The following is a 22,849-nucleotide window of genomic DNA, read 5'->3' as shown; positions in this document are numbered from 1 at the left end:
GGAACCAAAAATATCAAATTTGGACTCCAGACCAAAGGACAAATTTCCACGGGTCAAATGTCCATTGCTCGTGTTTCTTGGCCCAAGCAAGTCTTTTTTTTCTTATTGGTGTCCTTTAGTAGTGTTTTCTTTGCAGCAATTCGACCATGAAGGTCTGATTCACACAGTCTCCTCTGAACAGTTGATGTTGAGATGTGTCTGTTACTTGAACTCTGTGAAGCATTTATTTGGGCTGCAATTTCTGAGGCTGGTAACTCTAATGAACTTATCCTCTGCAGCAGAGGTAACTCTGGGTCTGCCATTCCTGTGGCGGTGTCACGCCCTGACTCAGGGGACGCTTAAATGTTGAGTCAGGGTGTGTATATTCTTTGTTGTGCGTTTCAGTGGGTGTGATTGTAGTATGTATATATCTATGTTGCCCGGTGTGGTTCCCAATCAGAGGCAGCTGTCGCTCGTTGTCTCTGATTGGGGATCATACTTAGGCAGCCTATTGGCACTAGTGTGTTGTGGGATCTTGTTCCGTGTAAGGTATGTTGTGTGTGCTATCTTGGACTTCACATGTCGTTGGTTTATTGTTTTGTCATGTGTTTATTAGTTAAAATAAACATGTATGCTTATCACGCTGCGCCTTGGTCTGACCCGTCAATGAACAAACGTGACAGAAGATTCCACCAAACGAGGACCAAGCAGCGTGCCCAGGCGGAGCGAGTAGCCATGTCACAGGTGGGCAATTTGTGGTCATGGGAAGAGATATTTGCGGGGAGAGGACCATGGGCTAAGGTAAATGCCCAGGCAGGAGAGGAGCAACGGCAACACGGAGGAGGCCGGTCGAGGAGGAAGCCCGAGAAGCAGCCCCAATAATATTTTTTGGGGGGGCACACGGGGTGGTTGGCGGAGCCTAGTGTCAGAGCAGAGCCAACTCCCCGTACTCACGCGAGGAAGCGTATGACTGGGCAGGCTCCGTGTTGTGCGGAGCTACGTACTGTGTCGCCAGTGCGCCGGCACAGTCCTATACGTCCTTTGCTTGCACCACGCACGTGCCGTGCGAAGATGGGCATCCAGCCAGGACGGGGTGTGCCGGCTCAACGCTCCTGGTCTCCAGTACGCCTCCTCGGTCCCGTATATCCTGCGCCAGTTCTACAAACTGTATCGCCAGTGCGCGTGCACAGCCCAGTGCGTTGTGTGCTGATGCCTCACACATACTGTGCGGAAGTAGGCATCCAGCCAGGACGGGTTGCGCCAGCTCTCCGCTCCAGACCTCCAGTCCGCCTCCACAGTCCGGCCCGGCCTGTTCCTGCTCCTCGCACCAAGCCAGTGGTGCGCGTCACCAGCACCGGCCCGGCCTGTTCCTGCTCCTCGCACCAAGCCAGTGGTGCATGTCGCCAACCCGGCCCGGCCTGTTCCTGCTCCTCGCACCAAGCCAGTGGTGCGTGTCGCCAGTCCGGCCCGCCCTGTTGCTGCTCCTCGCACCAAGCCAGTGGTGCGCGTCGCCAGCCCGGCCCGGCCTGTTCCTGCTCCTCGCACCAAGCCAGTGGTGCACGTCGCCAGTCCGGCCCGGCCCGTTCCAGCCCCTCGCACCAAGCCAGTGGTGCGTGTTCCTAGTCCGGTCCGGCCTGTTCCTGCTCCTTGCACCAGACCAGTGGTGCGTTTGTCCAGTCCGGCACGGCCCATGCCCGTTCCACCGGTGCCTGGTCCAGCTCCGGTCAGCGGCTCCAATCAGGAGCCAGAGCAGTCCGCTCCACCGGTGCCCAGTCCAGCTCCGGTCAGCGGCTCCAGTCCAGACCATGACATCAGCCCCTCTCCAGGTTCGGGGTCTCCCACACCAGGGTCAAGACAGGGCCTGGCGTATCGTGGGAGGAAGGAGAAGGGAAGCAGCGCGCCGAGGTCTAGACCAGACCAGGGGCGCAACAGGGAGGTGGAGAGTGAGAGGTCGTCACGCCCCGAGCCGGATCCGCCTCCGAGGCGGAATTGCCCACCCGGCCCCTACCCTGTTATGTTTATGTTGTGCGGTCGGAGTCCGCACCTTTGGGGGGGGGGGGGGGGGGGGGGGTACTGTCACGCCCTGACTCAGGGGACGCTTAAATGTTGAGTCAGGGTGTGTATATTCTTTGTTGTGCAATTTCAATGGGTGTGATTCTAGTATGTATATATCTATGTTGCCCGGTGTGGTTCCCAATCAGAGGCAGCTGTCGCTCGTTGTCTCTGATTGGGGATCATACTTAGGCAGCCTATTGGCACTAGTGTGTTGTGGGATCTTGTTCCGTGTAAGGTATGTTGTGTGTGCTACCTTGGACTTCACGTGTCGTTGGTTTATTGTTTTGTCGTGTGTTTATTAGTTAAAATAAACATGTATGCTTATCACGCTGCGCCTTGGTCTGACCCGTCAATGAACGAACGTGACAGGCGGTCATCATGAGAGACAGTTTTATCATAGTGCTTGATGGTTTTGCGACTGCACTTGAAGAAACTTTCAAAGTTCTTGAAATGTTCCGTATTGACTGACTTAATGTAATGATGGACTGTCGTTTCTCTTTGCTTATATGAGCTGTTCTTGCCATAATATGGACTTGGTCTTTTACCAAATAGGGCTATCTCATGTATACCTTGTCATAAAACAACTGATTGGCTCAAACTCATTAAGAAGGTAAGAAATTCCACAAATTAACTTTTAAGAAGGCACACCTGTTAATTGAAATGCATTCCAGGTGTCTACCTCATGAAGCTGGTTGATAGAATGCCAAGAGTGTGCAAAGCTGTCATCAAGGCAAATGGTGTATATTTGAAGAAGGGGGGGTGAGTGCTACACCACTGCTTATAACTATAAGTTAACTATCTGTCACGCCCTGGCTCTGGGGACTCTTATATGTTGAGCCAGGGTGTGTGCAGGGTCTATGTTTTGTGTTCTATGTTCAGTTCCTAGTTCATGTGTTTTCTAGGTTGGCCGGGGTGGTTCTCAATCAGAGGCAACGAGAATCAGCTGTTGCTTGTTGTCTCTGATTGGGACCATACTTAGGCAGCCTGTTGTGCACTTGTGTTTTGTGGGATCTTGTTCCGTGTAGGTTTGTGTATGACCGAGGACTTCACGTATCGTTTTGTTGTTTTGGTTATTTGTATCGTGTTGAAAAGTACCTATTAAAGTATGTACTCATATCACGCTGCGCCTTGGTCCACTTCATATAACGATCGTGACACTATCTAAGACAGGGTTTCCCAAAGGGTGCATGTTTTGGTTTTTGCCCTAGCACTACACAGCTGATTCAATTAATAAATTAATCATCAGTTGTGTAGTGTTAGGGCAAGTTTGAGAAATGCTGATCTAAGATGTGCCAAATAAATTATATCCTGCTCAGGGCTCCAGCTACAGTGAGGGAAAAAAGTATTTGATCCCCTGCTGATTTTGTACGTTTGCCCACTGACAAAGAAATGATCAGTCTATAATTTTAATGGTATGTTTATTTGAACAGTGAGAGACAGAATAACAACAAAGAAATCCAGAAAAATGCATGTAAAAAATGTTATAAATTTATTTGCATTTTAATGAGGGAAATAAGTATTTGACCCCCTCTCAATCAGAAAGATTTCTGGCTCCCAGGTGTCTTTTATACAGGTAACGAGCTGAGATTAGGAGCACACTCTTAAAGTGAGTGCTCCTAATCTCAGCTTGTTACCTGTTTAAAAGACACCTGTTCACAGAAGCAATCAATCAATCAGATTCCAAACTCTCCACCATGGCCAAGACCATAGAGCTCTCCAAGGATGTCAGGGACAAGATTGTAGACCTACACAAGGCTGGAATGGGCTACAAGACCATCGCCAAGCAGCTTGGTGAGAAGGTGACAACAGTTGGTGCGATTATTCGCAAATGGAAGAAACACAAAATAACTGTCAATCTCCCTCGGCCTGGGGCTCCATGCAAGATCTCACCTCGTGGAGTTGCAATGATCATGAGAACGGTGAGGAATCAGCCCAGAACTACACGGGAGGATCCTGTCAATGATCTCAAGGCAGCTGGGACCATAGTCACCAAGAAAACAATTGGTAACACACTACGCCGTGAAGGACTGAAATCCTGCAGCGCCCACAAGGTCCCCCTGCTCAAGAAAGCACCGTCTGAAGTTTGCCAATGAACATCTGAATGATTCATAGGAGAACTGGGTGAAAGTGTTGTGGTCAGATGAGACCAAAATCGAGCTCTTTGGCATCAACTCAACTCGCCGTGTTTGGAGGAGGAGGAATGCTGCCTATGAACCCAAGAACACCATCCCCACCGTCAAACATGGAGGTGGAAACATTATGCTTTGTGGGGTATTTTTCTGCAAAGGGGACAGGACAACTTCACCGCATCAAAGGGACGATGGACGGGGCCATGTATCATCACATCTTAGGTGAGAACCTCCTTCCCTCAGCCAGGGCATTGAAAATGGGTCGTGGATGGGTATTCCAGCATGACAATGACCCAAAACACACGGCCAAGGCAACAAAGGAGTGGCTCAAGAAGAAGCACATTAAGGTCCTGGAGTGGCCTAGCCAGTCTCCAGACCTTAATCCCATAGAAAATCTATGGAGGGAGCTAAAGGTTCGAGTTGCCAAATGTCAGGCTCGAAACCTTAATGACTTGGAGAAGATCTGCAAAGAGGAGTGGGACAAAATCCCTCCTGAGATGTGTGCAAACCTGTTGGCCAACTACAAGAAACGTCTGACCTCTGTGATTGCCAACAAGGGTTTTGCCACCACGTACTAAGTCATGTTTTGCAGAGGGGTCAAATACTTATTTCCCTCATTAAAATGCAAATCAATTTATAACATTTTTGATGTTATTCTGTCTCTCACTGTTCAAATAAACCTACCATTAAAATTATAGACTGATCATGTCTTTGTCAGTGGGCAAACATATAAAATCAGCAGGGGATCAAATACTTTTTTAAGTTCCCTACTTCCTAAATTTGTTTTGTTAGTCAAAAAGACAGTTTGAAAGAAATAGCGCCCCTTGTGTGCACTGTCAGTAAGGAAAATCTGGTTCCTGCCTGACCCTAACCTCCAGTGTATCCATTTTGGCAGGGGAGCTTGTTTGGACCACAGAAAAACCAAGGAATTCATTATTTGATGTTGTGTTGTATCAAATTTCAAATATTGGACATCCTGTACACCACTATATTAAATGTGTGAACAGCTAGCCCACTAAACACTGTCTATGTGTTGCTATGCTGTAGGAGGATGTTCACATTGGTGCAGAAACAGGAACAGTGCAGCAGGCTATATTTCAAAAGGGAAGCTGATACATGGCAACAGAATGCTAGGATGATGTAATGTAATATGTATCATGTTATCAGTCCCACCACCAAAGCTTTATCTAAAATGTAACAGCTTCTGTGTGAGGCCGACTAGTGTATCATTTGTGAGTAATGTTGTTCAGCCACAGTAAATATCTTCTGTCATGCAGCAGAGGGGAGTAAGAAAAATTCTCTCTGCAGCCATTATAATGAAGTCCCAAATGTCATGCCCATACTTATTTCAAGCACAAACTCCAGAAATATTATGCTATCCCTTGGTGCATCTTTTAGGTGATTGGAAAACAAACAGCTTGGTTGAGAAGGAGCCTGAATAGACACAATTTGTCATTTCCAAGACTCTCAAAGTCCAAAAGAGGGTCAGGAAACAGGTACATTCCACCATTAAAGTATTTGCTTTGATTGGAAGGGTTGTATGAAACACCAGGGTGCTGATTGGTTCTGAATGGGAATGACTATCAAATGTGAATGTCCTATTGTTGGCAGGATAAGTATGATAATCTTCCTCCATCCACGAAAAAAGGCCAATTCCAATCATCACAGTATAATAATGATAGTATGCCAATTTCCCCGGACCCCATTTCTACACCATCCTTGAAGATGCACTCCACAGCTCATTTTCCCAGGTGGTTGTAGGGTGCATTACTGAAGCCTACATACACAATCATGGCTGAAACAAAATACAAAAATGCTCTATTTACTCGAATCAAGGCACCATTACCTTTTCTTCTTTGAATTTGCACTTGCAAAGACTCCTTCAGGCTTGTTTGTTTGTGTTTTGGAGGACTTCCACATTTATAATAGAAAATAGAAGTTAAGGACTACACCTTTAAACATCACCACCATAGGTAATAGCAGTAACCCCATGGCAACACTGAGGACAGAATTAATTGCTGTTTCTCAGTGTATATAGCCCTCTCAGGATGCAGTAGAAGTCTCAGGTTTCTCAGTCAACACAACACACTGCATTAAAGGGAGACCATTCTCTCTCAACATCTGTAGAGGGGGAAATAATCGTCCAATTATCTAAGGAATCTTTATTTTTACAGTGTCCTTGCCACTTCAATTAATTTTTTTTGGTATATATATATATGTGTGTTTGAATGGTACTGAAAGAGACAATTCTATGCAGTGCTGAGGGGGCTGAAATTAGTTTTAGCTTTGCAATTGATGGGAGGGTTAGTGTGCAGTTCCACACATCAAATCTAAACAACCTGATATAGGATTCCTATATTCCCTCTTCATTTCAAGGTTCATTTCGACACCACCTATTTGCCTTGCCCAATCGAGACCGATTAAGCCATGTCTATGAAAATAACTATAACTCACTTTTCCTGAACGAAAATATAAACACATCAAGACTTATTCCAGAAAACAGACAGATCCTTCAAAAACCAAGAGAAATAAAAAAATAACAATAGCTAAGCTAACACTATAACCTTTTTGCCAAGCGCTCCGTCATTGGGTGCCTGATGCTGTTCCATTGTCTAATCCCACTATTGAGACCACTGAAAGGATAGAGTGTTGTAACAAGATGAATGGACTGTTACCAAGCTGCTAAAAGGCAACCCAACCAATTTATCTGAGTGACCTCCACTGTTGCCACTGCAGGCCATATTAATACACCACACATGGTCCCATGATGGGATATGGTATGCGTCAGGTACCGGAAGCTCACAGTTTTATTTTTAACTCTTACTGTTACAGGTAAATTGACTGAGAACATATTTCCACTGAGAACATATATTCAGGAACGGCTTGGGAAAGAGTTGGAGGGGAGAGGGGAATATTTTTGGGGGGACTGTGGTCAATCAAACCAAATTACAATATAAGACAGAGGCTAAACAGAGACTGCTGAAAGTTACTAAATGACCAAAACCTGCCCATAATCGACCAGATAAAATATCATGAGGAAAACCATGTATATCTGCAAATATAGTGAATTTACCCCTTTAAGAAGTAAACCATTCAAAGGGAAACGAGTTCAATCGACTGTTCAAAGTTTATTGGTCGAGGACACAGGTGCAGCGAAATGCTTGTCTCTAGCTCCAACAGTACAGCAATACCTAGCAATACAAAACTATACACACATAGTCCAAAAAGTTAAAAATAAAGAAATTAAGAAACATCAGAACTTCCGGAATACACACACACACACACACACACACACACACACACACACACACACACACACACACACACACACAGTACAAGTCAAAAGCTTGGACACACCTACTCATTCAAGTGTCTTTCTTTATTTTTACTATTTTCTACATTGTAGAATATTAGTGAAGCCATCAAAACTATGAAATAACACATATGGAATCATGTAGTAACCAAAAAAGTGTTAAACAAATGAAAATATATTCTTCAAATAGCCACCCTTTGCCTTGATGTCAGCTTTGCACACTTTTGGAATATCTCAACCAGCTTCACCTGGAGTGCTTTTCCAACAGTCTTGAAGGAGTTCCCACATATGCTGAGCACTTGTTGGCGGCTTTTCCTTCACTCTGCTGTCCGACTCATCCCAAACCATCTCAATTGGGTTGAGGTCAGGGGATTGTGGAGGCCAGGTCATCTGATGCAGCACTCCATCACTCTCCTTCTTGGTAAAATAGCCCTTATACAGCCTGGAGATGTGTTGGGTAATTGTCCTGTTGAAAAACAAATGATAGTCCCACTAAGCCCAAACCAGATGGGATGGCGTATCGCTGCAGAATGCTGTGGTAGCCATGCTGGTTAAGTGTGCCTTGAATTCTAAATAAATCACTGACAGTGTCACCAGCAAAGCACCCCCACACCATTAGACCTCCTCCTGCATGCTTTACAGTGGGAACTACACATGCAGAGAACATCCGTTCACCCACACCGTGTCTCACAAAGACGGCGGTTGGAACCAAAAATCTCCAATTTGGACTCCAGACCAAAGGACACATTTCCACCGGTCTAATGTCCATTGCTCGTGTTTCTTGGCCCAAACAGGTCTCTTCTTATTATTGGTGTCCTTTAGTAGTGGTTTCTTTGCAGCAATTCGACCATGAAGGCCTGATTCACACAGATGTTGAGATGTATCTGTGACTTGAACACTGTGAAGCATTTATTTGGGTCGCAATTTCTGAGGCTGGTAACTCTAATGAACTTATCCTCTGCAGCAGAGGTAACTCTGGGTCTTCCATTCCTGTGGCGGTCCTCATGAGAGCCAGTTTCTTCATAGTGCTTGATGGTTTTTGCGACTGCACTAGAAGTAAATTACAAAGTTCTTGAAATGTTCCGGATTGACTGACCTTAATGTCTTCAAGTAATGATGGACTGTCGTTTCTCTTTGCTTATTTGAGCTGTTCTTGCCATAATATGGACTTGGTATTTTACCAAATAGGGCTATCTTCTGTACACCCCACTACCTTGTCACAACACAACTGATTGGCTCAAATGCATTAAAAAGGAAATAAATTCCACAAATTAACTTTTTTAAGAAAGCACACCTGTTAATTCAAATGCATTCCAGGTGACTACCTCATGAAGCTGGTTGAGAGAATGCCAAGAGTGTGCAAAGTTGTCATCAAGGCAAAGGTTGGCTATTTGAAGAATCTCAAATATAAAATATATTTTGATTTGTTTAACACTTTTTTGGTTACTACATGATACCACTAGACATTAGAATGAATGGACTTGTTGTTATTTACTGTAGGATTCGGAAGGGGAAAAAGCCCACAGTTAAAGTTATGTTGACTCAATTGGTCTAGCTAACGTTAACTAGCTAGACTCAATTAGCCTAGCTAACATTAACTAGCTATACTCAATTAGCCTAGCTAACGTTAACTAGCTATACTCAATTAGCCTAGCTAACGTTAACTAGCTTCTCTAGTGCAGTCAAGACAGGTACTATGTAATCAGATGAGATTATAAATAACTAGCAATAAGTTAGCCTACCAGCGCAAGTCAACTTGGTTGCCATCTCTCTCCCCCTCCCTGCTCCCCTCCTCACTCACATTTGAGCTGCTGCTCTGCTTCGAGCCTCTCGCTCTCCCTCGTGCATTACAACTCCGGTTAATAAAGTAGTTTAAAAATGTAGTTTTTCTCCTCCTACTAATGCTGCAGCATTGTTGCTTTAGGTATTTGATTAATGTTTGTTTCCCTTTATGATGATGATTGGGACCCGTTAGTGGTAGTTTTGTTATATCTGCACTGTGATTCAGATTTTGTGGGGGGAAAAAACAACAGTTTTTCAGTTATGTATTTTGTCTTAACGTTAAGGATCCCAATTTCACTGAAACGTGAAAGCGTTCACACCCCTAGCATGGATATTCACAGCATGCATGTCCTCTGACAATCAGACTGATCTTAATGTGCGTTTCCCTCATGTAAAACCTGCTACAGTGCCTTGCAAAAGTATTCATCCCCCTTGGCGTTTTTCCTATTTTGTTGCATTACAACCTGTAATTTAAATAGATTTTTATTTGGATTTCATGTAATGGACATACACAAAATAGTCCAAATTGGTGAAGTGAAGTGAAAAACTTTTTTCAAAAAATTCTACAAAATAAATCACGGAAAAGTGGTGCGTGCATTTGTATTCACCCCATTTGCTATGAAGCCCCTAAATAAGATCTGGTGCAACCAATTACCTTCAGAACTCACATAATTAGTTAAATAAAGTCCACCTGTGTGCAATCTAAGTGTCACATGATCTGTCACATGATCTCAGTATACATACACCTGTTCTGAAAGGCCCCTGAGTCTGCAACACCTCAAAGCAAGAGGCACCATCAAGCAAGCGGCACCATGAAGACCAAGGAGCTCTCCAAACAGGTCAGGGACAAAGTTGTGGAGAAGTACAGATCAGGGTTGGGTTATAAAAAAAGATCAGAAACTTTGAACATCCCACGGAGCACCATTAAATCCATTATTAAAAAATTGAAAGAATATGGCACCACAATAATCCTGCCAAGAGAGGGCCGCCCACCAAAACTCATGGACCAGGCAAGGAGGGCATTAATCAGAGGCAACAAAGAGACCAAAGATAATCCTGAAGGAGCTGCAAAGCTCCACAGCGGAGATTGGAGTATCTGTCCATAGGACCACTTTAAGCTGTACACTCCACAGAGCTGGGTTTTACGGAAGAGTGGCCAGAAAAAAAGCCATTGCTTAAAGAAAAAAAAAGAAAACACGTTTGGTGTTCGCCAAAAGGCATGTGGGAGACTCCCCAAACATATGGAAGAAGGTACTCTGGTCAGATGAGACAAAAATTGAGCTTTTTGTCCATCAAGGAAAATGCTATGTCTGGCGCAAACCCAACACCTCTCATCACCCCGAGAACACCATCCCCACAGTGAAGCATGGTGGTGGCAGCATCATGCTGTGGGGATGTTTTTCATCGGCAGGGACTGGGAAACTGATCAGAATTGAAGGAATGATGGATGACGCTAAATACAGGGAAATTCTTGAGGGAAACCTGTTTCAATCTTCCAGAGATTTGAGACTGGGACGGAGGTTCACCTTCCAGCAGGACAATGACCCTAAGCATACTGCTAAAGCAACACTCGAGTGGTTTAAGGGAAACATTTAAATGTCTTGGAATGGCTTAGTCAAAGCCCAGACCTCAATCCAATTGAGAATCTGTGGTATGACTTATAGATTGCTGCACACCAGCGGAACCCATCCAACTTGAAGGAGCTGGAACAGTTTTGCCTTGAAGAATGGGCAATAATCCCAGTGGCTAGATGTGCCAAGCTTATAGAGACATACCCCAAGAGACTTGCAGCTGTAATTGCTGCAAAATGTGGCTCTACAAAGTATTGACTTTGGGGGGGTGAATAGTTATGCACGCTCAAGTTTTCTGTTTTTTTTGTCTTATTTCATGTCTGTTTCACCCCAAAAAAGATTTTGCATCTTCAAAGTGGTAGGCATGTTGTGTAAATCAAATGATACAAACCCCCAAAAAATCCATTTTAATTCCAGGTTGTAAGGCAACAAAATAGGAAAAATGCCAAGAGGGGTGAATGCTTTCGCAAGCCACTTTATGTCTTTAATAAGATTTTTTTCTCTTTATAGTTGCTTTTATGCTTCCATAAATTCCCATCTTATCTACAGGGATACACACAGTATTAGAATGGCTTGTCAACCATTTTTCTTTCAGATCAATATCTCAGCTCATTGGAGAAGAGTTGTCATTCAAAACATATAGTCGACATGGGAGCGGCAATAAGCATTGAGGTGATTTGGCCATTTGACAAGTCGTCTTAACCTGTAGCGTTTGATTTGCTCTCATGTCTACAAAAGCTATAATTGCTCCAGCAATAAAACACAGTGCATCAACAGGGGAAAAGCCACCAACGATCAAAATTAGCTCTGCATTGTATTATTCAAGGAACATGATGTTTCACTTGAGTAGATGCTAATGGCGCTAATTCTGTTGAAAACAAAGGAAAAGGACAAGTAGCTCTGAGACAGTAATATATACATCACAGCCTTCAACACGCAGCCTGAATCCGTTTCCTTGCCATGTGTTGAGAAATAGACCCCTAACTGTTTCCATGTTGGAGGCTAATACAGCTACTCCATCAGGCTGCCTATTGAAATGAAATGAGCCCTTTCTCTTTAGTACAGTCAATAGCAGGTCTGGTAATTGACAATGCTAGAGTAGGTCTTAATTATAATAGCATGTTGTGCAGTCTGGTCCGGTGTATGCAACTGCTTACCAACGGCAATCCAACAATGGCAAGCTCAATGGCATGTTCTGCTTACCAACAGCAAACCAACAATGGCAGCGCAATCGGTTTGGACAGCAAGGCCGGGTTCAATTCCTCTGTAACCACACAGGATTAATTGAAATTCAATTTGCAACATGTAAAACTATTTTAGAAAAGAGGTCGTCGAGGTATGAATTGGGTATGAATTATTCTCAAAGTGAGGCCCTTTTCTCCACTAGGAGCTAAAAATAAATGAGTCAAGTTAAGTTCTCAAAAAATTGACAGAAGTTCAGTTCCAATGGAATTGACCCTTTACCCAATGAAACAGCAAGGAAATATTCCCCACCAAGCTCTCTCCATCTTCCACCAAAATAGAAAACAGCGAGGGTTCAGTTGATGGATGTGCATGCTACCCCCCATGACACCTCTGCGCTGTGCACACATCACGCAGCCAGTGTCCTACATACATTGACGCGGTCCGACAAAAGATAGAGGCAACTCTTCTGAGAGGAAGCAGTCAATGGGACCAGAAGAAGAGAAAATAACAACGTCAGTCAGTTTGATGTGGCCGGTGCTCAGACCACGAGGGTCTGTTGCGCATTCTCAGCTCCCAGGGAAGATGTGAATGCTTGCTTTGCAGCCAGTTAAGAATTTTCTTCAAACACATCACAGATGTTCAGAGCGTTTGACCAAACTAAAGGTTTCATTTATTCTGTATATTCACAACTTGGGCCATATTTAATTATATAGGCAGGTCTTTTTATCTTCCATGATCAATAGAATGATTCCACTGTCAACATGATGTGACGCGGATCTGAGTTAGGAGTTGACAGATGGTGTGTAACCTTTGTTTGTTAGACTCCCAGTGTGTGTGTGTGTGTGTGTGTGTGTGTGTGTGTGTGTGTGTGTGTGTGCGTGCGTAAGCGCATGGTGTGCGTATCTGTGAGGTGCTTTCATATACCCACAGCTCTCTGGTGTGTGCTGTGCTGTACTGCATGTTACAGTGTCTTCTCATGTAATTCAATTAACCTTTTACTGGAAGGGTTCACGCAAAGCAGCCAGGAGTTATACTCCATTTGACAGTGGTGTGTAAACCTACCAGGTATCTTTGGTGGCTGTCTTCATTGTTTGGATAAATTGGACTTATTTTGCAATCATTGCACTGATAAAATATCACAGACACATAACATTAATAATATGTAAAAACAGCTGTTAAATTGCTCTTGAGGACATTGATTCAGAAGGCATTGGATTTGTTGTCGACAGGGTATGCTTCGGCACAATTGTCTCAATCAATTTGTTTCACTGTAATTAGACGCTAAACAGACAATTACCCATCATCGGGGCCAACACAACAGCCCAACAAAATAACCAACATCCCAACCAACAAAACAATCAACATCCCAACCAACAAAACAACCAACATCCCATCCAACAAAACAACCAACATCCCAGCCAACAAAACAACCAACATCCAAACCAAAAACAACAACAACATCACAACCAACAAAACAACCAACATCACAACCAACATCACAACCAATATCACAACCAACAAAACAACCAACAAAACAACCAACATCACAACCAACAAAGTAAATCTGTCAATCTGGACCTAAATTCTCTTGATTCTTTTGGGATGAAACACAGCCAGCAAAGACACAATCTTTAATCTTAGTCTTCTTTCTCTTGGATCATGCGGTTATTAACAGTTGCAGATGCTATAGCCCGACAGTCTGCCAAGACTGTGGTAGTCCTCTGTGTCTCACTGCCCAGAACAGTGCAAATTACAATGAAATATTGAGTTAATTTATGAATAAGTGGAGCTGAACGCCCCTTTGTAACGGCTTCCACATGCATATTCAGTTGATGGAAACCTTTGGATGGGTAATTTCTCTTAGCTGCTTCATTAAATAGTGAAAGTCGAAAGTGTAATGCTTCATGACAAAAAGATCTAAAGCAGCAGGAAAGGGTGAGTTTTTCGCCTTTACTCCAGTTGAAAATAAAAGTAGGCATCGGATACAAGATAAGAATAACACGATAACTAATCAACAATGTAGTTGTTGATCGACGCATGACCCGTCAAGATCCGAACCTCTTATCATTCACAACAAAACACCAAAATAAGGTTGAGCGACAAACGAACAAAGAAGCACAACTGTAGGAAAAGTTACCCGGGTTAGAGTTTAATTACAATTTGAGAACTCTGGGCATCTTGCCGTACCTTCCTAACGGGTGGTAGCTTAGCTACCTGCGAACAAGACACAGCACGTATTGTTTATTTTCCCTATGATTAAAATAATAGGGTGGAAATTGGGCGAGATAAAAGTCACAGCGGGGAGTCACACTAACAAGACCCAATCAGCAGCAGCCCTCCAGACATCTCCAAAAGAGACTCCAAAGGAGAGAGGCTGCGGGGGGTAGTGGGGGGTAGGAGGCCAGGACAGAGCCTTTTGAAGCCAGCTAACTCCATGCGCTTTCTGAGCCACAGAGATTGGGGGGTTTCGTGCATCGCATGAAACAGCTGCAACAAACATGGAGGAAAAAGTGATGTCGATAAGAAAACACCTTGGAAGGTGCCTTGTAAGGTGTCTCAAATGTCTTATCTTACTCCCATTACACGTCATCACTGAGTTATTTGGAATGCCGTTATATGGCGTCTCATGAATAATGTGGGGCTTTAAAAAACTAGATGTGGACACAGAAGTTGAAGTGTGTGAACATGCAGATGTGGACTTTGGTTGGAACATGAATTGTTTCGATCACTACCCTTGCATCAATTTATTTTCCACACGTTTTTTCCATCTAATCAATCAAATTCAAATGTATTTTATAAAGCCCTTTTTACATCAGCAGTAATCACAAAGTAGTTGGAGATTATCTTTTTTTTTTTTTTTATAATGTTATATAAGCCAAAAAGGCACTTAAGATAGACGAAAGATCCACATCTCAGATCTACGTCTCAAGAGTGGAATGGAATATCTGTCTGGAACATAACTGAAATATTAATTGTTTGCTCTGAACACAAAATATTTATTTTGCACCATGTAACCTTTCTATATGTTCTGGCAGTTCAAATTCCTTGGATTATCCTTAGATAATCAACCACTAGCATCTCTCTTTCTTCTGTATCTTTGGTAATGCTTATTGAAAAGTATGGTGATGACAAACATATGAGATGACAATACATACCACTATGCTAAATAGATTTTCAATGCTTTTTGAGAGCATTAAAGATAAAAGTAATCCTCAAATTAGCCTAACAGTAGCAAAAGCTGTCAAAACTGCTCCAAGAACAAATTTGAGACCATGGCTGATGTGTAGAAAATATAATAGCACAAAGACATGAATAAATAAGCAATAGACTATAACATCACTTCAAAGTTGGCGGCAAAACATTGTAATTTTTGTAAAAACAGTGACGAATGCCGGATAAAAGCAAAGTTATGACTGCAAGGAATATTATACACTGAAAGTGCCTCAGCTTTTAGATAGCTGTATAGACTGCTTTTCTTTTGTGTACAAACACTTTCTAAATCAAAATGAAAGAGTAATTTATCACTTAAAGCAATATTGAGAAGTATAAACAGAAACGTTTCTTTTTTTACCCCGCATTTGATGCACAGAAGATCTTCCTTCAAAAGAATACCCCAGTCTTAAGTTTCGGGTTTCGAGCATGATCAAATTTGCACTTCAAACCATTGAACCTACTTAAATCAGCTATTGTGTGTGCTCATTCAACTACTGTGGAATTTCTAAGCGAAATCTCTGACCGATGCTTTACCAAGCTATCTTTGATTACACACTAGCCCAAGGGGAAACTTGATCAAACTCCCCTGCTTCCCTGTGGAGATGGCCAGGTGACTACCAACCGCTCAATTGGAAGACCAAATTCTTATCCACAAGAGACCATGAAACATGCCTTTGATCCCCAAACAGCAGCTGCACATGACCAATCAGAATCCACCACTTATCTCTTCCACCAATGAAAGAGATTTCCTGAGCACCAATGAAATAATACAGGTACAATGCTTACTAGTATGAACATTTGTTGTGCGATTAACTTCCTACTTAAACCTCCACAAAAAAAGGAATAAGGGGGATCACAATTAACAAATAAAGGTGTGGCAGACTCACCGATCTCGTTGTCCGACTTATTGTCCATTTCGGTGTCTGTCAGGGTAAGGGCCGAGTTGGAGCGACTAGACAGGCATGAGCTTTGGCCTGACTTGGCACCCCTGCCCCAGAGAGCCATGGTACGTTCCGGGGATGTGGTCTCCTGATTCTCTGTGGGGACCGTTCCTCTGGAGTAGCTACCAAGGGGGTGCGAGAGGCCCGTTTCAGGGCAGAGGGCCAGGCCTCTGCGTGTGGAGGCCTGACATATCCCAAGTTGCCTCAGTGAGAAGGCCTGTCCTGTACAGACAAAACCAAACAGCAGCCATACAATTTAACAATGTTATCGAATCCCAAACCCAGAATATCTGGTGCAGACTTTTTTTTATTTTATTTAACCTTTATTTAACTAGGCACGTCAGTTAAGAACAAATTCTTATTTACAATGACTGCCATTGTGCCACAATGTGCAGCTTAAAAAATTGTGTGATTCTTAAAATGTCTGTTCTTAGAAGGGCAGTAGGCCTAACTCAAATAGAGGCCTCACAAAAACAAAAGCCAACCAGTAAATCAGAAGACACTTCACACTAACGGACATCCTGTACATTCAAGTAAGATGGAAGTTGATATGACTTCTGCTGAAAACAACCCCCCCCCACCACCATGCACGTGTGCCACGTCTATTTCTATGGACACAAGCACTGTTTGACACAAAGTGTTCACACCCCTCTTGTTGGCGGAGAGAATATTTTGCAGGTTTAAAGCTTATTTACTGCAATTCTATACATGTTGCCATGTCTAATGTGTATTCATGTGATATTTCAGTGACTCAAACATTTCAACAAAATCTATGAGCTAACAAACCTAGCTAAAAAACGTTGGCTGACATGGGCTTATTGATCTGGACATTTCTGCCAAGTTATAAATAGCTCTCTAAGGTATGCCATGATTGAGATGACAAGAGGAAAACTGATGAGGCACTACCCAATTTTGAAATTGCACCTTGTGCATTCTACTATTACAACTTTCAAGAGTAAGTTGAAAGCCAGACTGAGTTCCTTAAAAACTGTGGGCGTGCAAAATGACAGTTTTACGTAAATTGAAACAGTTCCACAACTCTGTGTCTTAATTGTTTGTAAATCTGGATCTAACGAGTGGATTTAATAGAGAAACAAAAAGGTGAAAAACAGAGATACAAGGGAATTTACAGGACGTCAATGCTGGATGGAGTAAATAAAAATGTAATCTGAAGTAAACAGCAAAAATCTTTAATCAATGTTCAAAGTACTTTTCACTGAATTTATATTTCTAAATGCGTGGACAGAACTAAAAAAATCTTTGGATGGAAATTCTTGTTCATTGTAAATATTTTTATAGCATATATATTTTTTCATATATACATTCAAAGTTATTCTATAAAAAACGTTTTTATTTGTTTTCTGTTAGCTGAATAAAAAAGAATGTAATGTCATGCTGCATAAGATTACAGACATGTATTTTACCCACGTTAATATAGAAATATCATTAGTGCAGACAAGACAGGTATCAATATTAATATAAGTAAATTATCAATCAATAAAGTAATTTCAAACTGTTCTTGCATTTGATTTAGTTTACCGGTTATTTCAAGGCCAAAACATTTTAACAAGTGAAATTGACAATGAACATTCTGAAGTAAAAACCGCAGCGGAGCAATTACAGACATTGACAATATTGTATGTCATGTCTTATAAACTTCATAAGATAATTAATAACCTTAAACTATACATTTTACTTAAGGTCCAAGGTGTGAATTCACTTTTTTCAAAACAGATACAAACTTTGAAATGTGTAAATAACAATTATTGATCATTACTATCATTGAGGTGATAATAAGTCTAATCGTTCATTATCTTTTCATTAAAGGTTGTAATTTGATCTAGAAATAAAGGGGAAATGAACATTCCTCACACAGCCTAATTAGAATGCCATTAATTTCCAATTAGCGCCAATGAGAAATATGCCATAAAATATGCAATTTTAAATAATCAAGAATCGGCTATGACACTAAAATAAACCACCCAACTTTTTTTCTTATTATGATCATTTCCTACCAATTGCCAACAACCAATTAAAACGGTGGGTTATTTGCTCAGCAGTTCAATGGGTAAATATCAACGGTATGTGAAGTGGAGCGTGATCATTTCGTTTGGATGTGTACATACTGTAGTTCAAGTACAGATCGAAAAGAGCTCTACTGTTCATCATGGATTAATACAAACCTCAAATGACAAACTATGAATGCTGGTTAATGGATCATGCATTAACAAGATAAAGACCACCATCAGTTTTCAAGGAAACTCATGGGAGGCCCTATGACAGAACATCAGACTTACTAATACAGTATCAAAAATCTATCTTTCCTATGTCAATGAGCTCAACTGTAAACAATTAATTTCAATTCTGTAATACACCTTGCAATATTAATTTTTTTACCAAACTCCATTGGTTCCCAAGTTAAGAATGTTTAAAAAAGTACACGTATGAAAGAAATGATATCCATACAGTAGACCTATTATTAAGCATCCTTTCATATCATTGGAATAGAGCTGTGACTGTACTGACCTGGCCTGCTGTAGTCATTGGTATCCTGATGGGCCACCTCCTTGACTCGGCCTGAGAACAGCAGCCGGGCGGGGTCATGGTCGTAGGCCTGCAGCGTCTCACTAGAGCTATAGGACTTCTGGGTAGGCACGCGGCAGGCCCCTTCTCGGTCTGTCGATGATGCGGTGTAACGCCGTTCCCGATCCCTCTCCCTTTCAAGGTCTCTCTCCCGGTCTCTCTGGCTCTTGGAGAGTGAGCAGAAGGGCTGCTGCTCCTTCACCTGTTCCATCCTGCCAGCATACTGTGTCCTTCTATCCTGAGACACTCGCTTTGGGATATTCCACTCCTCTTTACGCCGTTGGTAAGTCTGTCCCTCTGTCTATCCGTCTGTATTTCTGTCTGTCTGTCCACTTAGCCCCGTTCGGCTCTACCTGGAAAACAGAGAGGGAGAGACGAGATGCTCAGATAACACTAATCCCCTCACTTAATCTTCAAAAGCCCCCACTCACACCAACCACCTCTCAAACCCCACCCGTAAGCCCACTCACACCCACCACCTCTCAAACTCCACCGTAAACCCACTCACACCCACCACAGTAACACCACAATCTCTCAAACCCCACCCGTAAGCCCACTCACACCCACCACAGTAACACCACAATCTCTCAAACCCCACCCGTAAGCCCACTCACACCCACCACAGCACCACCACCATCTCTCAAACCCCACCCGTAAGCCATTCCATGTATGAATTCCCCTCCATAAAGCAGATCTCCTCTCACTAACTCACTCTCTTCCTTCTTTTATTCTTTCAGCCCAAGTTCAGACCTCCATTGTCTTGACTAAATTCCTTTTGTCCACAACTTGGTCGTGTGTGTGTGTATGAGGTCGACAGACGGTCGTTGAGATACTTTGATTAGCCATTACTATTAAGTGTAGAGTGTGAAAATGGGGGATTTTCACTGGTGAGGATTTAATTTCTGTCTTGGCTCAGCTGGAAGCCCAAAGAGAGGTGTATTATACACCTCCACATTTCCCTTTACTGAAATTGAAACTTTGGATCCAAGGGTAATGAAAAGGTATTTCACTAGGTGAGAAGTCCTTTCACTAGGTGACATGTTGTTCTTTCTTTCTATGCTGAGATGAAATCTGAAAATACACTTTCAAACGCAGAGACAAGACTGAAGATGTAAACCCACATTTACAAAGATTACTGTGCAGTGGGCGAGAACGGACCCACCCAGAAACCTCTCTGATTGTGATCCATTCTGATTTATAGACCTGTAAAGATACACAAGGGCTGATAGCCATTAATGCTAAGGGCCTTGTCTGTCGAGCCGCCGACAACCCAACAGGGGGGAAAAGATTAGTGTCCTAATCAGCTATAAGTCCCCCTGGGTGTGTTATGGGGAAATGTCTTGGCGGGCCGGATTCTCACAAAGCAAGGTGAACGACCGGGCACGTCTCTGATGTGAACACATACTGCCTTCCTCAGGAGGATCCAAAGTTACTGACGCCAACATTTTTCGGAGTTCATCAAATTGTCCTCTATGTACTGAAGGTAGTTCCTGTACATGGGGACGCTTTGAGGACACTAGGGAGATACTTATAGAAGCTGTCATGGTGCCAAACCATCCAAGGCTCTTAAGGGAACTCTGGTGTAGTGTGCTGTGCTGTGATCTCAAGGAAGTTCTATCTAAGGATTAGGCCACTTCGTTGCTTGGATAACAAAACCACAAATAGGCCTACATAATGTCCACGTAGTACCTTACCTCAATACACTAACAATTAGCCCCACGTCTCCCTATTCGGATTAAGAAATGTCCTACATACTGTCAGGATGCTACCCCTCTGGTCTGTATGTGTCACCTTTGATAATATGGATGATTGAGACAGCCAGTCACCCATGACCTCAAGAAGGAAAAGCCGACACTGCAGTATTATAGTGGCACAGTGGGAACTTTGACAAGGCAGTGAGGCAGGGGGAAGTGACACTCCAAGATCTATGTAGCATAGCACAGTACTACACAGGCCTATGACTCCCCAGCCAGTTTCTCCTAAACCTGCTTCCCCTGTTATATACAGTCTCGATGTTCTTCTAAACATTAACCATACTCCATATGTATAATACAGTGTCAAGCAATGTCTTGAAGTCAATTTGGCATCATCATTTAATTCATGATCTAGGCTCGATTCTCTTGTTTGGACACTAAATCAGGGATTGCGTGTTGGTTTTTTGTCCTTCACACTCGCGATTCACATGGGAGGACCAAAGGAGAAGCCACCATAGACGTGGCTCAGAGCCAATACAGCCAAATAAATTGGTTTCAACTGAAGTGACCCACATTCCTGATGTAAGCACAAACAGCATTTTGCAAAGAGAGAGTAGAGTAGCCACTGGAGACTTCCCTGCTGAAACGACAAATCTTCCCAGAGCCCTCTTTGTTCATGTAATTACATTTCCGAAGGCCTGCTCTAAATATTAACTCAGACCCCCTGACCCAGGGTTTCCGTTAGGAAAATGAGGCGCCGGACAATGTGACCGGGAAGATTTTAATTTAACGGCCATTTGAGAAATGTATGGGAGCCATATGCATTGGGTGCATAACCCATTAGGGCGTCCACCCACGGTGCTCAGAATGACAGAAATCACATTTAAATTATGGTAATTCATCTTAACAGGACATGCAACTCCTGTAATAAAGCATACAATAAAACATCATTTTCAAACATTGGCCAAAATGCAATTCGCGCTTTACAAAAATGTTAGCGTCCAAAAATTACCGCCTAACGTAAACCCTGACTCTGTACTCTGTAAAAAAAAACACATGGTTATCGTCTCCCCCTCTCCCAGATGTTGCACCTGCCACCGCGATACCAAGCCCGCTGCCCTTCCCATCCTTTCCCCTCCGTGGACTCGCCCTTTCCTATTGGTTCTTGCAGGGACCAGACGGTCCTTCACCAAGGGAGTCGTGAAAGTGGTGATGGAGGGTGGTGGGGATCAGGCCGGCTCACTTTAACACAGCCAGCACCTCCAACAATAGCCGGCTCTGACAGCTTTGCATAATTCATCTTGTCGAGTCTCTACCCTCTCCTCTCTTTTCTCCTTTCTCTTCCCTCTCTCTAACTCTCTGCAATGGGGTGAGGAGTAACAAGGGCACTCTTCCATCAGCTGCTGCCTGTTCCCTCCTGACATCAGGGATTTTGGAGACACAGAAGTGTTTGTCTGTTGAAAGCAGATTCCCTGGTTCTGCCTGTGTTCTAGTCTGGATGCCATCAGGTTCCCTGGCTCTGCCTGTGTTTTAGTCTGGATGCCATCAGATTCCCTGGCTCTGCCTGTGTTCTAGTCTGGATGCCATCAGAACCATATTTCTGTTCATTCTGTCTAAAGTTTTACAACAGGGACCATGCTAATACAAGATGTACAACTTTGAGAACTGTGGTGTATTTTATTGAGTAAGCTGATCAAAGCTTCTGATAGTTGTGTGTGTGTGTGTGTCTTTTCACAGAGGCTGTGAGTTTTATAATTAAATACCTTCAGGTGTTTTTGCAGAAACCTTGATGTTTTTTACAATCAAGGATTGTATGACAAATCCAGACACTCAGGCATCAGTAGACACCAATGCTGAAGTATGTCAACTTCTTACATTAGTAAACATAAACCTGACCTTAAAGCTGAGATCTGTGAAAGGTGAAACAGCGCTACTGGTCAAACCAAGACATTTGTTATTGTTTTGTCTTTGAAAAGGAGCGTAACGTAAATACATTTTAAAATGTAGTACATACTCTCTGCTGTTCTATCACGCGTGTACTGATGTGTAATGATGTCAGAGGGAATAAAACAGTGTTCGGATTCCAACTTTAACCAGAGCTAACAGAGACTTATTTCTCTGAAATATACAGCGATTCACTTGAGGTGGGCTTGACACGGAGGTGAAAAGCATCTCTTCATGTGAGCCAGGACACCAAATAAAAAACAGCAACGAGATATCTACAAATCCAACCAATCAACTACAATGACACTCAAATGAATAATGTTAATTTAATCTTAATACAAAGCAAAAATCTGCTGACGCGAGCAAAATCTCAGACTATGAGGCAATCATTATCACTCTTTGAATATAAAAAACGAATGTAAAAACGTTGCCTAAGACCACATAGAAAGAGAGATATTGA

General features: G+C 42.8%; 1 protein-coding gene across 1 annotated transcript in view; it reads right to left on the bottom strand.

Moving 5' to 3' along the window:
- LOC311107897 (teneurin-3) overlaps positions 1–18,962 on the bottom strand; it is a gene marked incomplete at its 5' end in the record, with an annotated part of 171,745 nt that extends 152,783 nt beyond the window's left edge. The window contains 2 exons of the mRNA XM_084150489.1: positions 16,115–16,390; positions 18,695–18,962. Of these exons, the coding sequence (XP_084006615.1) occupies positions 16,115–16,390; positions 18,695–18,962 (544 nt within the window). The remainder of the gene's footprint in view (positions 1–16,114; positions 16,391–18,694) is intronic.
- Between the last annotated feature and the right edge of the window lie 3,887 nt (positions 18,963–22,849).

This window comes from Coregonus lavaretus (assembly GCF_964263955.1).
Source record: "Coregonus lavaretus genome assembly, chromosome: 32".
Taxonomy (NCBI): Eukaryota; Metazoa; Chordata; class Actinopteri; order Salmoniformes; family Salmonidae; genus Coregonus; species Coregonus lavaretus.
The sequence above is the reverse complement of the archived record's forward strand: the minus strand, read 5'-3'. Positions and strand labels throughout refer to the sequence as shown.